The sequence below is a fragment of the Cardiocondyla obscurior genome, linkage group LG10, assembly GCF_019399895.1.
Source record: "Cardiocondyla obscurior isolate alpha-2009 linkage group LG10, Cobs3.1, whole genome shotgun sequence".
Classification (NCBI taxonomy): Eukaryota; Metazoa; Arthropoda; class Insecta; order Hymenoptera; family Formicidae; genus Cardiocondyla; species Cardiocondyla obscurior.
Window position 1 is genome coordinate 7,127,221 of NC_091873.1, and position 16,588 is coordinate 7,143,808.

Below are 16,588 nucleotides of genomic sequence, written 5' to 3' on the forward strand. Positions count from 1 at the left end.
GAAGACGCGAATCCGTTTCCCGGAACCGGCATCCGATGCTCTTTTCCGTCTTCAAGTGTCCCATTTGCGGCGTCGACTCGTTAGAAATTCTACAGCATGCAGATAAGTTGAATATATCGTTACTAATTCAACCTAAGCTCTCTTTCATCTAGAAGACATTACTTTAGCGTTTCGTGCACTGATTTAAGTACACGTATGTACATTTTCCTTGACACACTCGTGATTTTCATGTGTTTCTCTTTTCAATATGTTCGGTATTAATTTGAATATCTTTTATGGCTCACCTTACGACGGTCTTTCGAGCGAGCTGACGGCCGCGATCGAGTTGCGCGGTAGTTCACGCTTGCGCAGCCACGTCGCCTGTTTCGCTTGGTTTACCTCGGCGTAGTGACCAGCGACGGAGTCGAGCAGTCGCTCGCGGTAGTCCGTGGGTTCACGATTGTAAAGGAGGAAGATCGCCGACGATGCTGCCGCAGCCGGGCGCGCTCGAGGCTCGTCGAAGACGCCGTCTTCCGTAGGCCACGCTACGCCGACCCGCCGCGTCGTCGCGACTCCCGCGCGCCGTCGAGGACGCCTCGCGGCGCCAACTTCACGCCTCGTCGCCGCGAGCAACGCTGGTGGCGGCGCCGATCGCACTTCACGTATCCTCGTCGCGAGCCCGATGCGCTCCTTCCCGCGAGACCATGGCATCGGTGAAGGTGGCCGTAAGGGTTCGTCCCTTCAACAAAAGGTGCGTGTGTGCCGTGCAACTGGTGACAAGAGAGACGCGTCGAAACAAAAGATAGTCGCCTAGCCCCCATCTAGGCCATCTAGACGACGTCGGTCGTAATATCCTACCGTAAGATTCCTCGTCCTTGCCTCGACAATTACGTCGCTGAAACCGCCCGTCCCTCCACTAGTCACAAAATCGCTTCTCCGTCTCGCTCTCCTCCTCTCTCTGTTTCAGTCCGATTGCACCGACGTGCGGCTGGAACGAGCTAGAATCACCAACGTGTGCCTCGATACGCGCAGGATGCGTCGCGTAGAAAAATTACCTGAGGAAATATTCACGCGGACGTAAGAAATTAATCGATCAAGGCTAATACGAATCCTCAGCGGGCGATGTATAATAAATGACGTATGTTTGCACGTCAATTTTAGGAAAACGACGCGTGGCATCCAGCGCGCATCGCTGCACCCGAATTTCGACGTGACGTCCTCGATAATGCTCGAGGAAGAACGTTCCAGTTTCCGAAACCGTTTCCTGCGGACGTATCCTAGATTCCCTTGCAGTTCGCACTGCTGCCAGTCGATACTATTACGCAATTATTTTGCGGTCAGCAACATCTCGTGGACGACGTTTCTTCACGTTATCGTTGACATGGATATTAATCGACGTCGGAATCATTGACGCAATGTTATTGAATACAAAGGATGGTGCACGCGCGTGGTGAATGCAATTGAGAATGGATTCGTCATCGTTAGAATGATTCAACGCCTTTTCCATACTTTACGGCTGGTGTAAAAAAAAGAAAAACAAATTAAAAACGAAAGAAGACGAGTAACGATTCACTTCCGCGTGTAGAAAAACATTTTTACTCTTGTTCCAGTTTACTTTATCTCAATTGCAAGTATTTGGGATATTCAAGCCCTTCTTTTATAGACAAGTTTTATTTCATCTTAATTTTTAGATTCTCTCCGTTTTAATTTATTACATTTGAAATAAATGAACTAAATTACTTGAATGAAAAATGAGAGATTAAAATCCTCGCGTGGACCATCTTAATTTTCAAATTAATATTCTTAGTTTTAAAAAGAATTTTATTTCGATGGAATATTTATGATTAAGGTAAACTTTAGTAATCGCTGCTGAGATCTCGAAAGAGCTAGTAATTCTATTTCTCAGACAAGTAATATTAAACGGCAATTTAACAACATTTCCATATAATTGTATTAACGTTCGGATGCGATATTTCTTTGAGGGGATAAAGATCTCGGTGCGGCATCCTTTTTGAAAGCGGCGGATTCAATAATTTTGCTGAATGGGAAATAAAATGGTTTGATAAGTGACAGCGGATCCAATTCAGCCGTTGTTGCCGAACAGTTATTGACAGCACCTGACACAATTGTGTCACCGTGATATCGACTGGTATGCATTACGGACCAACGAACCGCGCGCGTCTCTCTCGTACGACTTCTGAATTCGGTCGCCGTAATGTTTACCGTAACGTTACGCGAAGCTGATGCCAAAATAATAAAACCGTGCTTGTTGGTTTGCAGAGAAGTTGCGATGAACGAGAAACTGATCGTGCAGATGAACGGCAAGAAGACGCGGATCTTCAGCACCAAGGTGAGCCGTTTCGCAAGCGTGCGTCACTTCCGTCCGCCCAGGTCGAGATGAGTCGCACCTGCTGATACATTACGTTGAGTTGCAACCTTTTCAAGCAACTGGATTGGATTATCGCGACGTCGTTGTAGAAAAAAAATTGTTATCGTCATCTCCAGTCAAGATAAATCTTCGAATGTCATAGATATAATTTTTTTTTTTTATTTTTTAATTTTTTTATTGCGTAGAATATGGTATCACGCTAATGGTTCCATTGCAAACTTGAGTTATAGATAGTCTGTAATGCGTAGGTGAATAGTAGCAACCTGTTGTGCGAGAGACCACGCATCGGTGCGAAAAGTGGTTGTCGCATATTTGCGTTTTGGCTCTTATGTTTATAGATTGAAGGTCTTGTTCATGACGTAACGAACGATTATATCACACGTCTGCTCTTATACATGTTCTCTAAAACGCCGTAAAGCCTTAGCTAAGCGGATCACAAGTTCGGCGTCTCGCGATAGGCTCAAATTTTTCCACGATATCGCAAGGACGTTAGACGTGAATTTCAACAAACAATTATACGAATTGTCGATGTTGATCTTATAAAGATATTTTAAGAATAACGTCTATTTTTTAAAGAAAATTTTCGGTATTAAAGATTTCAACAATTATCGAGTCGAGAAATATCGCAGATAATTAAAAAAAAAAATCTTTTCTAAATAAATTTAGAATATGAATCAACTTCAATTCTTTACGTGATAAAATTAAAGTTTATAAAGTATACGGTAAACGGTAAAAAGGAGAAAGAGTTTTAACGGTGTAATTATTTATTCAAGTTTTCTTTAATACGTGTAAGAATAAATTGTTACTCAACGAAACGGAGAGTCTCGAAACGGTACATCGCTGAATCTCCAGTTATCTGCGTGAATCTCCGTCCTGAAAAGTAACGAGGCATGTGTTGAGGAGAAAGTAAAAAAATCGCGGCTGGACCACAGCAGCCAGCAATTCTTGCTTGACGATTGAGGCCACGCAATCGCGAACGCAATTACCGATACGGGCGTTGTATAATCTACATTTTATCCGCGTTCAATTAAACCTTAACCGTACGGTCTCTCTTTCTAATCAAGAGAGAAGGCCAATTCCGTCGAAGTAGGATCGCTCAACAATAAAGATTTCCGACCGGCGCGAATAAAATGTAACCTTGGCCGAATAGCAAAGCGCTATTAAAAATAGAATTAACCGAATTATTTTATAAGCTAAGATAATTTTATAAATAATATTTTCAACATATATTAATCACTGCACTTTTTATAAATAACAAGTTGGAATTGATAACGAGCGAATATTTATAGAACGAATTAGTGAACGATTTTCGAACTTCGCTTCGAACTGTGGCGAATGAAATTTTTGAAGCTCGCTAACGTATTTGCGAGTATGCAAATTAATACGCTGTCTTAAAATCGCTAGCATGTTTTTGCACAAATACGAGGTGTGCACATGCAAAGTCGTAAAAGCGAGATTGACCTGAAAACCGTTTTACTCTTATATTTTTTTTTCTTTTTTATTATCTTCCACTCGCTTTCTTGCATAATGCAGCGCGATGTTCCCACCGATGTTTTATCAGTTACGTAGAGATCAACATCAGAATGTGTTCCGTATAATTATCGTATGTAGCAATTTCACCTAAACATATACGAGCCAAATGATTTAAATGCCAGTTAGTAACATTTTAATAATATTAAGACTTAATTATACAGTAAAAAAAATGTTTATCCGTATATCATTTTTATAATTAATTTATATTATAATTTACATACGTTAAAGTAAGTGTATATAAATTAGAGTTGTCTAACGGTAATTGAACTTTGACACGATTCCGATAAAACGTGCATTACGACGTTGAAATAATGATTATCATTTACTATTTACAGACACCGGATAGCTGCAGAGATATCGACCGGGGGAAGTACAAAGATTTCACGTTCGATCATTCGTATTGGTCCTTCGATTCGAACGACGAGAACTATGCTTCCCAGGAAGAGGTTCGTACATAATACAATCTATTATGATAAAAATAATCATTCGAGTTATTCGCTTGAAAATTTCGTAATCGATAACGTAAGCTATTGACCTTAAAACAAACGCGTAAAAAAAAAGAACTTGCGATAACTATACACGGAAAGATGAATCTGATCGTTTCACGCTTGCACAGTTATAATTAACTTGATTGCGACGGTAACGAATTACAAGAGAAAAAAAAAAGACCCGGCGAAAGAGTTGAGAGAGGAGAGAGAAAGAAATTGCGATATCGAGCGCTGCAAAATTACGAGAGTAATTGATATCGCCGAGGATATAATTGATAGCTGCCTGATGTAACGGACACTTTAAGGTTTATCGTATTTCCAGCAAACATTCGTAATGAATGAAAGAAAATTGTCGAAGCGTAATCAAACGGAATTGTCTCGTCATTACGCGAGACGTACAATACGGGATCATCGTAGTAATCGCCTCGAGTTTACGGTTAAAGTCGGTATTACTGTGACCTAATTAGATACTATTATGTAAAATACATGGCACGTTACATTGAAGGATAACGCGAGGCTAATGACATTTGCTTCATTTCCGAGGGCCATTAAAGCGAAGCGTCTCCTCTCGCACTTTCGAATGATTGGAAAAGATCCTAATTCAATTGTTTTTCCCTCCAGGTATTCTACGATCTTGGTACGGATGTAATAGAAAGTGCCTTCGAGGGTTACAATGCCTGCGTTTTTGCCTATGGCCAGACAGGATCCGGGAAGACCTTTACGATGATGGGCACGCCGGTAATATGATAATCTAATTTCTCAAAAAGGCGCCGTCTCTTTTTCCGATCCGGTCTCATTTACTCTGAATAGAAAAAGGACGTCAATATTCAATAAGAGTACAATTTAAAGAGATAAAAGAGAGGAAAATGAATTAACGAGAAAAATTAAATTCTATATTACTGCCAACTATGGGAATTTTTTTCAAAACAACGCATTGATTTTTATGTCATTTCTTTTCTTCATTTTTGTAATTTAATAATTTTAAGTGCAAATTATATCGTAGGAATCTCAGGGATTGATACCACGAATTTGCAAGACGCTTTTCGCTAGAATGGCAGCTGGAAAGGAAAGCGGGGCGTCATACAGAACGGAAGTATCTTTCCTAGAAATCTATAACGAAAGAGTGAGAGATCTGCTTAGACTGGATCAAAGCCAATCCCATTCCTTACGGGTACGAGAGCACCCCACGGGAGGGCCATATGTCCAAGATTTATCATGTCATCTTGTCTATGATTACTCAGATATTCAGGTAAGAACGAACGAAATAATAACTTAATCTACCCGCTTCTTACATATTTTATTCTTGTCTAAATAGCAACAGCACAAAGAATTGTACATATAAATTCTTTCAGTGCGTTATAATTTAAAATATAAATATGTTATTTTGTAAATATAATTAAAAAACTTTTTTAATGTATAAAATCTTGTGCATTATTTTTTATAACGTACAATAGTACGTTTTTTTTGTGTGTCATTAATAATTGAATTTCAAACGAATAATTTTTTTCTAGGAATGTATGGTAAGAGGTAATACGCACAGAACTACAGCCAGCACAAAAATGAACGACGTGAGTAGCAGAAGCCATGCGATTTTTACAATCACTTTCGTACAGGCCGGCTTTTCAGAAGGCAATATGCCTTCGGAAACTGTTTCCAAGGTGCACCTTGTCGACTTGGCTGGAAGGTAGTCCTGAAAAAAAAAACTTATTTACTAATCGAGTTATTTTTTAATTAGTTTATCAGCATAAATGAGAGAAAATAAATAAAACAAGAATTCTGCGACTAGTATTTATACGATTTTTAGAGTTCAAATATTTTTTTTTGGTTTTTTTAGTGAGCGGGCGAACGCAAGTGGAGCAACGGGTCAACGACTAAAGGAAGGCGCGCATATCAACAAGTCATTGGTGACTTTAGGCACTGTGATATCCACGCTCTCTGAGCTCAGTTCCGCCAGCGGTGACGGATCCGCCTCGAAGCGAAACACGTTTATCCCTTATCGCGACAGCGTACTCACGTGGTTGCTCAAAGATTCATTGGGCGGCAATTCCAAGACCATCATGATAGCAACTATCAGTCCGGCAGAATGTAATTACAACGATACTCTCAGTACTCTTAGATACGCCAATCGTGCGAAAAACATTATCAATAAACCGACTATCAACGAAGACGCGAACGTGAAACTCATCAGAGAACTTAGGGCAGAAATAGAAAAATTGAAGTCTCTTATCGACAAAAATATGGTGAGTATTTCTAAATAAATCGGGAAAAGTTTTTTTTTAATTCTTTATCGTTATTTCATTATTTTAGAACATATATTAATTTACTTATTACTTGTAGAGTGTGGAAAAGCCGCCACAAGTGTTACTGGCTCAAATCCAAGAAAAGCAAGAGCAAGAAAAGGTACTGACCGAGGAATGGACTGAAAAATGGCGAGAAACGCAACAGATTCTGCAAGAACAAAAAGCGTTGGGATTACGAAAAAGCGGAGTCGGGGTTGTTCTTGATTCGGAAATGCCGCATTTAGTCGGTATCGATGACGATCTACTAAGTACAGGTGTTACATTGTATCACTTGAAAGAAGGAAAGACGCTAGTCGGCACAGAAGAAGCTCCCATTGTTCAGGTAATAATATAAAATAAGGATTAATATAATAAATATTAAAAAATTATAAATATTTAACAGAAATTATATCCCCAATGTATAACTATTAATCACTTTAACAAAAAAACTTAAGTCAAGCTTTAAATAATTATTAACGTGTCAATGAATTTAAAAACATTTATTGTAATGCAGGACATTGTGCTAACTGGTGCGGATGTGGAACCGGAACACTGCGTAGTCGAACTAGATAGCGGTGTGGCGACGCTACATCCGCTCTCACCGCATTGCTGGATCAATAGTGCTCAGATAGATAAACCGGCAAGATTATCGCAAGGCTGTATCATTCTATTGGGTAGAAACAACATGTTCCGATATAATGACCCTGCCGAGGCAGCAAAACTCCGGAAGGAAGGCGGCTCGGGCAATGGCAATCTGCAATCAACAGTTGTCAACCTGTCGAGATTGTCGCTTTTGAGTTGGAGCGTTTCTGATTTACACGCATCTTGCTCGAGCGACAATCTCTTAAATTCGAGCGAGGATCTTAGAACGGTCGAGGAATTGGAACAACAAAAAGCCGCACTTTTAAAGGAAAAAGAAGATTTTAAGGTCCGTGGATAACGTAATTTACACGCTTTTCTCGTTAAAGTTTCGTCTAATAAAATATTTTTTACAGAGAGAACAAGAAGAGCGCGAAGAGAGATGGGCCGCTAGAAGGGAAGCGCTGGAAGGAGCCCAACGTGAGCTGGAGCGCGAATGGGGTGCACAATGGAAAGAATGGGCGGACGCGATTGCAGCCCTGGAATCGCGTCAGCGCGAGCTACGTGCACGCCGGCATATCTTGGAGCAAGAACGACGGGACGAAATGACGCAAGTAAGTGACACGGACGCGCCTCCGTCTCCGGACTTGAATGTAATCTCAATTAAGTACCAATTCTACCTCGTCCTTGTTGCTATCGGTGTCCTTATTTGCTTGTCTGGCAACATCATCATCTACTCGCACGTTTGTCCGTTAAATATGTGATAAACTTTCGCTCTTACACGCGTCGTTGCGAGAATTTTGCCACGAATTCGTGGATGAACTATTTGCGAGTGTCCCGACTTACGCAAACGAACGTTTGCAAAATAATCTTTCGATACAGACCAAAATTCTTGTGATTAAGATACACAATACTGTCTATCAATGTTTAGATCCAGGCCTATCAATATGTATATTCTTCTATGACAAATTTTTTTTATTGTCATTTGCGATGAATATTTGTGTTCGCTAATCATGAGATTATCTATATGAGATTATCTTGATTCCTCTCCGGCCTCAAGAATCCTCAAGTATATTGCGTATATTTACAAGTAACATATTAATATTTACAAATTGTTTATGTTTAAAATTGCGTTAATATATATAAATAAGCTGCTGATCATTAAAAGGTGCTAGTGCTGAAGAGATATTGCCGGACAGATGGCATTCCTTGGAATGTTGTATATTTAAGTATCTAGTAAGAATGTTAAAAGTGAAGTATGTACATATCTTGGGCTTTGTTTGTATAGAAATACGTTTATGGGTTTGTTATGCGAGATACAAAGATACAGAGGCACTAATTATTGTTATACTGATATATATACTATATATATATATCTATATATATTGTTGTTTAATAAATTTTTCGTATAAAAATTGGCGTTTAATCCTCCACGAAGTACTTGCACGCACTTTCACTATTTTTTCTCTGTTTCTCACATAATTTTTAAGAGTATGCATTCGATCAATTTAATACTCCCGATTAACAAACCCAATTTCTCATTAACTCAATGTCGTCGCACCTCGAAATTTGTCCGCATGATGCACTATTCCAAGTATTAATTAATAGAATGGCAAGAATTTATCATTTTCTCGGGGTAATGCATCGCAGGATTACACTCGCTCTTTAGACAATTTATTTTTCACTATTTTGTATAATTTATTTATACTTTTAATTATTTATTTACTAAAAACATGCACAGGAATCAAGTTTAATTAAGAATTAAGCGTTAATATTAATGATACGGTTAAAATCTATTTTACAATCTTGCCATATAGTCCAAAAAGTATTTTCTTACATTTACAAAAAGCACAAGCATTGTATTTGTTTCTCATTCATTGTGAATCATCATTTCGTCATTGGTATTTTGTAATTGGTTGATTGTAATCAATTATTGAGTTTTTTTTTCTTTATATGCGCAACGATATCATGGCGAATTATTAATATTTAATTTTGAATTATTTTTTGTTGATTATCTCTTTTGTTAACGCATCGGTGTGTGTGTGTGTGGTACCAGGTAGAAAGTATATGTAGGGAAGTCGCCTATCTGCGCACATTATTGCAGTCCAAGCATCGACAATTGCAAGAGCTCGTCAATAGTCAGGAACGTGTTCAAACTTATCAACGTCGATGGGAAAAGGTAAGAATTATAAAGCGAGGAATCAATCGACTCGTGTCTGTAATACGCACGCATATTATCACAAACAATGTGACGAATACATCACAATATATTTAAATTATTTTTATAATACTGCAAATAATAAGAGAATTTCTTTATTATTAAATAAAAACGGTGGAAGCGAACTATTCCGAATTACAAAATCATGTATGAATATAGAAGGTCGGACTTCTTTTCTTTTTTTTCTTTTAGTAATTTTCATATAATTTTGTAGAAAGTGAATAAAACGGAATATGCATTTCAGACTGATAACGGTACCGGGAGTGACAACAGTCTGCCCGATTCCTGGTCCAGTGTCAACGACGAAAAATGCATTGACAGTGTTAGAGAATTAGTAAATCACCACGTAAGTAGGTTTAATACTCTTCTAAGCTTAACTTACTTTCTTATAAAAATGTAATCTTAAATAGAAGAAAGAACTAGCCGCTCTAGAGAACGAGCTACAGAGCAAAGTCAAATCTCTTAACGAACATCAGAATAAGGTGGATAAAATGGAAGAGGAACTAATGGAAATCGCGAAGAGGCAGAAACAGATATTCAGAGCGGAAGTATGTAGTATACATAAAATATTAATATTATATAAAACAATTCTTTATTTATATGAATTTTATATTTTAGCTGGGAGGTTGTGAAGGAGTGTCGGACAAAAAATTGATCCTGGCAAAGCGAACTCAAGAACAGCTTCAAGAAATAGTACGGCGCAAACAGAGTTTATCGTTGGATTTGAAACGCGCCACGCCCGCGTTTCTGGACGACAGTGGTTCGTCAAACGACTGCGACGAGACGGCTTTTAGTTGCAACTCTAGATCCTTTCAGGAAGCGAATAATAGAAAATATCAAATCGTCTCGGAATTAAATTTATTGCCGCAAAGTATACCGAGCTCCGATACCATGGAAACATTTCACACGGCAGCAGCCGACTCTCCGGAACTTCGTACGGCCTTCGAGGACGCCGACACGATGCGTATAAGCGATCTAACGAAGAGCGAATCCGGAAACGAAGAACGAGATAGCCAAGACGAAAGGAGCTCAATTAAAATAGAGCCTAAAAATGCGGCGAACGTGAATAAAGCCATTTCCATGGAACTGGTGAGCGACGAAGAAGGAAAAGCACCACCTATGATATCCATCATCCCAGAAAATATGCTCCAGGATACGTTGGAATCGCCAATACAGCAGAACCCGGCGATGAAAAGACTGAACCAAAGAATTGCGCGTCAACGTATGATGGTGATGAGATGCTTGGACACCGGTATACCGTCGAAGGATGATCTCAATCGACAGATAATGATACTGCAGGATCTGCAGAGGCAACAGATCGAATTGGAAGTTTCTTTATTGGAAGACGAAAGAAAAACTTATTCTACGAAGCGACTCCAGTGCGGCGGCGACGGCGACGGCGACGGCGATGCCCACGACGACACACTTGTCGACAACAAAACCGAAAACTATGTACAGAATGAACCAAATGCTTACAGTAGTGCTGTAGAACCTACGAATAATAGCTCCGCTATTCTGTTAACGGTAGCGCAAACCAGATCTCAACTTTTCAGGAATAACAGGCCTAACACTAACGATCAAGAAACTTTGTCGGAGTCGTTAGCATCTAAAAGATCATCCAGTCGGGGCTACTCGACAGTTTACTTGACGGTAAGTAATCGGCAGTCTTTCTTTTCAATAAAACTTTCGATAAAACTTTAACGCAGATACGTTCTTTGCAGAGTCAGAATCACGGCGATCGCTTAAGCAGTCCGTATTCCTTGACGATTACGAGATCCTTACCGTCGTTGATAGCGAACGACGGTGACTGTGTGATTAATATGATTGTCAGCGTGCCGTCGTACGTGATACGCGGAGCCGGGGCGTCCAGCCACTACGAATACGAGGTACGAGTTGTAGCGCAAGACGACAGCTGGACATTGCTACGTAGATACAGGAGATTCCGAGAATTGTATATATCAATGCGGCAAAAATACGGTAGCAAGGTACGTAGTGCAACTAAATTATTTTATGTGTCGCATAAAATGGAGGAATTTAATTAGAAATAAAATATATTTAAACCACTTGTATAAAACAACGTTCTATGTCGTGGAAACTTTAATCGTTTGAATGCAGGTCGCAGCGATACGCTTTCCCCCACGCCAAGTATTTCCAAAGTATGAAGTCGTAGCGAAGCAACGTCGGAAACGTCTCGAGGAATACCTACGTCGATTAATTCAAGTTTGCTCGGAACTGTCGCATTGCGAACCTCTATATAAATATAATGGGAATCTTAGCAACATAAACAAACAATCTTTACTAGAGTTCAGTCCATTTTTTAGACGCGGCATGTTCGAGAGCGGCAAATACGGAACTAGCTAAAGTCCTATCGTGCAATCCTCATCCTTTCGAACACCGAGAAATGAGTGAAAGAATTGAATCAGTAAGAAAATATGACAGATATTCATAAATTAGCTTCTTTTTTCTCTCTTTTTTTTTATATTTTATGAAATGTAGCAACTTTAGCAAAAGAGATGTTGAGCGAATTGAGTAGCAACGGCATTTGCACAGAATGAGTCTCGTAACATTTGTTACGTACGGTACATACCTTGCATCACATATCAATTCTACAAAAATGTTATAAAACCGAAACTAAAACGTTTCGTAATTTATTGATACTTTTAATAAGAATATTACAAACAATTTGTGAGTAATAAGTTGCAAATGTTAAGTGGCTCATGCTGCTTCGTAGTCGTTACAAAAATATATGCTTCCAGAAGCTTAACGATTGTAAGACTGGTTTAAAGGAAAGGAGCGTTCTTCACTGGTACTGTCCCGTGCGCGCGAATAAATTTGCAGGGACATTAACGGGAAAGCAACGTAATATATTTCTTTATGAGATAGTAAACTGAGAACGAGGCGAAACATATCGCGTCATAGCGATTTATTTTTTTCTTTACAGATATTTTCCTAATGTCTTTCCAGTAGAGTTGCCCAGTAGAATTCACGAAGTGTACCTTCCCTCAATATAGTCATATAGTTGATATTATAATTCTGGTTACGTTTTACTAGCATAAACGAACGTTATTGTAAATTTACCGACGAAAATAGCGATAAACTCGTCAGCAACGTGATCATAACTTCGCATAGTTTACTCGATAGCCGAAGAGTATTTATTTTATGTCAAATAGCGTTTTGTATGCGCAATATAAAGTAGCGAATCGACTAGCGAACTGAAAGAACTTTCCATTAGCAGAATAATTGTCGGCTTGTAAATGTAGCGATGTGTTACAAGCGAGAAGATACCATATCTTTGTTAAAATTATTTTGTTTCCGGGATTTATCTCTGGCTGTTAACAAAAACTTTTACCATTATTTCAGGCACGTGTTCTGAAGATCCAAATAATGAAAAAAGTTCATATAAACGTGTGTTTAGAAATGTTCTTCCTTATCAAGTTATAGATCAAGTTCTTAAACAAAAATTAACATTGCCGTTTTTTTATTTTAATTAAAATATAAAGAAAATCAAAATGGCAAAAATATTTTTTTCATTTTACTTACTATTTTAATAATTATTTTTAAAAAGCTCTAGCTTAGTGAGAAGACGTTTTTGGACACATATTTCTGTGCATTTTTTTCGCACTGTGGCCTTTAAGTATCTGGAGTAGCGGTAAAGTGTTTATTCTAACTCTATCTGTTTGTGTCTGTCTGTGGATGTGCGCGCGTGTATATGTGCATAAATGTATAGTGCAAGAAATGAACAGACCACTGTTAAAGTTGGAGTTGTTATGCAATATTAGCATTTATTTGAATATTAATACTAAACCAAAGTTGATCAACAATAATCATCGATTTTGGGAAATAATACGGCATTATCTAACTGGATCGGATTATATAATTAAATATTAAAGTTTACTAAAAAAGAAAAAAAAGCTTATTGGCGTGCAAAAATTCTTGGAGTAACGTAAAATTGCTTGTTCATTACAAAGCCAAGACTTTTCGCTTTAAACTCTTATCGAATGTTCAGATATGTGAAAAGAAAGATAACACTTCCAGCTTCGAGAAAACGTTATATTTAATACATTAAAATGAAATCTATAAAAAAAAGAAAAAAAAAAAACGCTAAGCGTCACAAGTATGATAAATATGCTTTTCGGTAGTATGAAAAAAAAAATATTTATTCCATGGCTGTGTGTAATCTGGATTCGAGAAACTCCCCTACAGATTCATCCTGGCTAACAATTAATATTTAGTGATAGCGAACTCGACGCTCGAACAGAGCAACGATACCGTTCAGCGCGCACTGCGAATACTAATCAAGATGTGTATAACGGGGCAGTAATTACTTATTCGAATGGACATTACCTCGCATTTCATACGATTCACCGCGATCATCCCGTCGTTATCCGCTTTTTTTATACATGAATCTACGAAAACCTATATGTTCCATACGTGTAACGAAGGAGTACAATAAATTGTTATAATGCAGCGCATTCTTCCGCTTGTGTTCCGCTGCAAAGAAACGTGCCGCCTGATCTCGCAACGTAGGCGCAATTGTTGTGAATTCACTTCGCATAGAAAAATACTAAATAGCTATATCCTTCATCGTTCTCTATTTTTTCCTGTTACGCGAAATTTATATTTCCCTTTTCTGAGCATTTTGCAATACGCACACACACATAACACATACTTGATACATGATTCTCTGACCAATGTCTTAATGTACTTAAATATTTCGTATTGATTTGTTCAGAATAATTTACAAAAGTGAATAGTATTTAAATGATCAACTTGAAAAATGTAGAAATTTGAGATAACGCAAGAGATCCGAGTAAATAAGTGAGCATTATCTTTTCAAGAGATACTCAATTTTTACAATAAATTATATTCAATGATAGAATGACTCGTCATACCTTAATTTTTAAATAAACACTTGTTCGCTCGCTAAACTATCGGCAAACGGCGCAACAATCACTCTTGTGGCAAAATAAAACGTCAAACCGAATGTGATAGAAATCGGTAATGCTGGCAGCGCTTTCTTGAATATCGCCAGTAGAAGCAGGGTTAAACAAAGGCCCTGTAAAAATAAATTTAGGATTAAAAAAATTAAATCCAAGTAATCCTAACATTTATCAAACATACAATAAATACGTACAATAAGAATAGCGACGAAACAAGCTAACGTGGTGTTCCAGTCTCCATAGCTAGACGCTTTTCCGACGAGCACACTATAAAATATAAAATCCCCGAGACCGAGCTTAACTCCACGTTCCTCCTCGGCAACCGCCACTGCGGGAGTTTGTCCTTGCGATTCTCGCGAGCGACTTTCTCGTTCTCTTGTGTTTTCTCTCGCTGCGGACGAACTTTCGCGGACTTCTTGAGCGCGCCTCGTGCCCCGTTCATCTATATAATTATAATTATTTATTTTAATGGTTTGTTAAACTTTAGCTTTACAAATTTAATTAATATAATGCTGTGTACCGTGTGTTTCTACCCATTCAGGAGTGAAACCCTCTTCTGCATCACCTGACGCTTGATTAGTTTGATTGTCCTCCTGGTTACGTGTAGGAGACGCCGCAGTGTCTCCAGATGCCATTGTAGCCGTTTGCACGTATCCAGCGTAAGTCACGGTAAATGAATACAAAATAGTGGAAGAATATATTAAAGCAGGGAAAATAGATTCGTTTCGTTCTTGCGCCGTTTCGACGAGTATTCTTAGTGGGCCTTTCGGCGTTAAAACCGCAATCAAATCTAAAATTTAAGAAGATTTTAAGATTGCCTAATGGTTCATAGTACGTTCTCGTCTTGAAAATACCTTACCCCAAATACTTATAGCACCAAGCACAACCCACGCTGTCCATTCGGGTAGATACTTAATAAAAACGAGTGCCATTAAGGCGGAAATAAAAATCAGATATGCTTGTTGAAGCTGCAATGGCCCTTGCCAATGAATACAAATCATTCCAACTGCACCAAAATTCCATAAGACTATACCTAATGTAAATAAATCCATTGGAATGTTATAAGCTTTCAATACTTGCCTGCAAATAAAAATACACAGTAAGTCTTCCCTTAATTATTTCTTTTAATTATTATTCCCTTTAATTATCCTTTCCTTTAATTATTATTAAATAAATAAAATATTTAAAAATTAGGTTGCATAATTTTTTTTTTTTTTTTACTTACTCGCAATATAGAACAGAAAACATCGAAAGTAGCAACAAAGAGCTTATAATCAGCCAGCCGTGTATGACTTTGTAAAATCTGTATTTATAAAGAGTGATAAGTATCACAGTCATAAACACAATGACGCTCATAAGAATCAGTGAGTTGGCAAACGCTTGCCAGACTTTGGTACTCGTGTCGGCACTGTCTTCGTGAAATGGAGTGTAGACTCTAAAAAAAATTATTCAGTTATTTTATATTTCATACAATATGAGTATACCGCCCTATAGCAAAAAGAAAACTCACAAGTACATTCCTTTGGTCGTGTAGAAATTGACTGAACTAATAGTAGCTACCACAACCAGCATGCATAGCGAGACAGGGACAAAAAGTTTGATCACATGCGCCGCCCCATATTTGAGCTCCTCTTCTTCTTCGTCTCTACTGTGACTTAGTCTGTTTCGATTACTGCTATTTGACGCGCCACGTCTATTCGACCTGACGACGACTGCATCCGGCGGTTCGGTGTGCATCTCCGGCACTCCATTTTCCACCTGTGACAAAGAATGACACCCGATAATAGCAATCCAAATTTCACTTCACGAAAGAGATCGTAGTTACCCGAGTTTTTTTTTAATAAGCACAAAATCTGAGGATCTTACTGATAAAGCTTACCTCTTCGTTGACACTTCGGGAACGGCTCTTTCGACGTTCATTGCCCAGAATCAGGTCGTCCGTACGGGACTCGACGTGTCCGTACATCAGGCTTGTGTACTCGTTTGCCGAATCGTAGTCACTCTCAGACATTCATCAAAGTCTGTATTTCCGCGTAAAGGGAGAAGGACTCGCCTGCTCGACAGCACCCGTTCCGCGTTACTTCCGTGCTCCCGACACTAGTTTATCCCTTCGGCTTGCGCTCGTGTCAGAGCCGACAATCTCATATGTCGATAAAAAAATTTTTAATTAATCTTTCCCCCTA

The 16,588-nt window shown here is 38.6% G+C and overlaps 2 protein-coding genes across 5 annotated transcripts; one reads left to right on the forward strand and one right to left on the reverse strand.

The window, feature by feature from the left end:
• Positions 1-424: 424 nt before the first annotated feature.
• On the forward strand, positions 425-13,937 carry Klp98a (kinesin-like protein 98A). Of its 4 annotated transcripts, none has more exons than XM_070662314.1 (16): positions 425-730; positions 2,260-2,329; positions 4,237-4,347; positions 5,011-5,127; positions 5,393-5,638; positions 5,901-6,073; positions 6,224-6,629; positions 6,727-7,011; positions 7,183-7,596; positions 7,664-7,861; positions 9,304-9,426; positions 9,710-9,811; positions 9,876-10,013; positions 10,084-11,115; positions 11,187-11,450; positions 11,581-13,937. In XM_070662314.1, exons 1-16 carry the CDS (start codon positions 684-686, stop codon positions 11,824-11,826), a joined length of 3,972 nt encoding a protein of 1,323 aa, XP_070518415.1. In that variant the 5' UTR covers positions 425-683; the 3' UTR covers positions 11,827-13,937. The 4 variants fall into 4 exon arrangements, with proteins under 4 accessions (XP_070518415.1, XP_070518417.1, XP_070518414.1 ...); XM_070662315.1 differs by lacking the exon at positions 425-730 and adding an exon at positions 1,782-2,128; XM_070662313.1 differs by lacking the exon at positions 425-730 and having other exon boundaries at positions 1,781-2,329.
• On the reverse strand, positions 13,929-16,527 carry Psn (presenilin). Its single transcript, XM_070662329.1, has 7 exons — positions 16,285-16,527; positions 15,916-16,163; positions 15,631-15,840; positions 15,265-15,485; positions 14,926-15,195; positions 14,600-14,847; positions 13,929-14,521 (listed from the first exon to the last, which is right to left on the reverse strand). Exons 1-7 carry the CDS (start codon positions 16,414-16,416, stop codon positions 14,366-14,368), a joined length of 1,485 nt encoding a protein of 494 aa, XP_070518430.1. The 5' UTR covers positions 16,417-16,527; the 3' UTR covers positions 13,929-14,365.
• Positions 16,528-16,588: the final 61 nt, after the last annotated feature.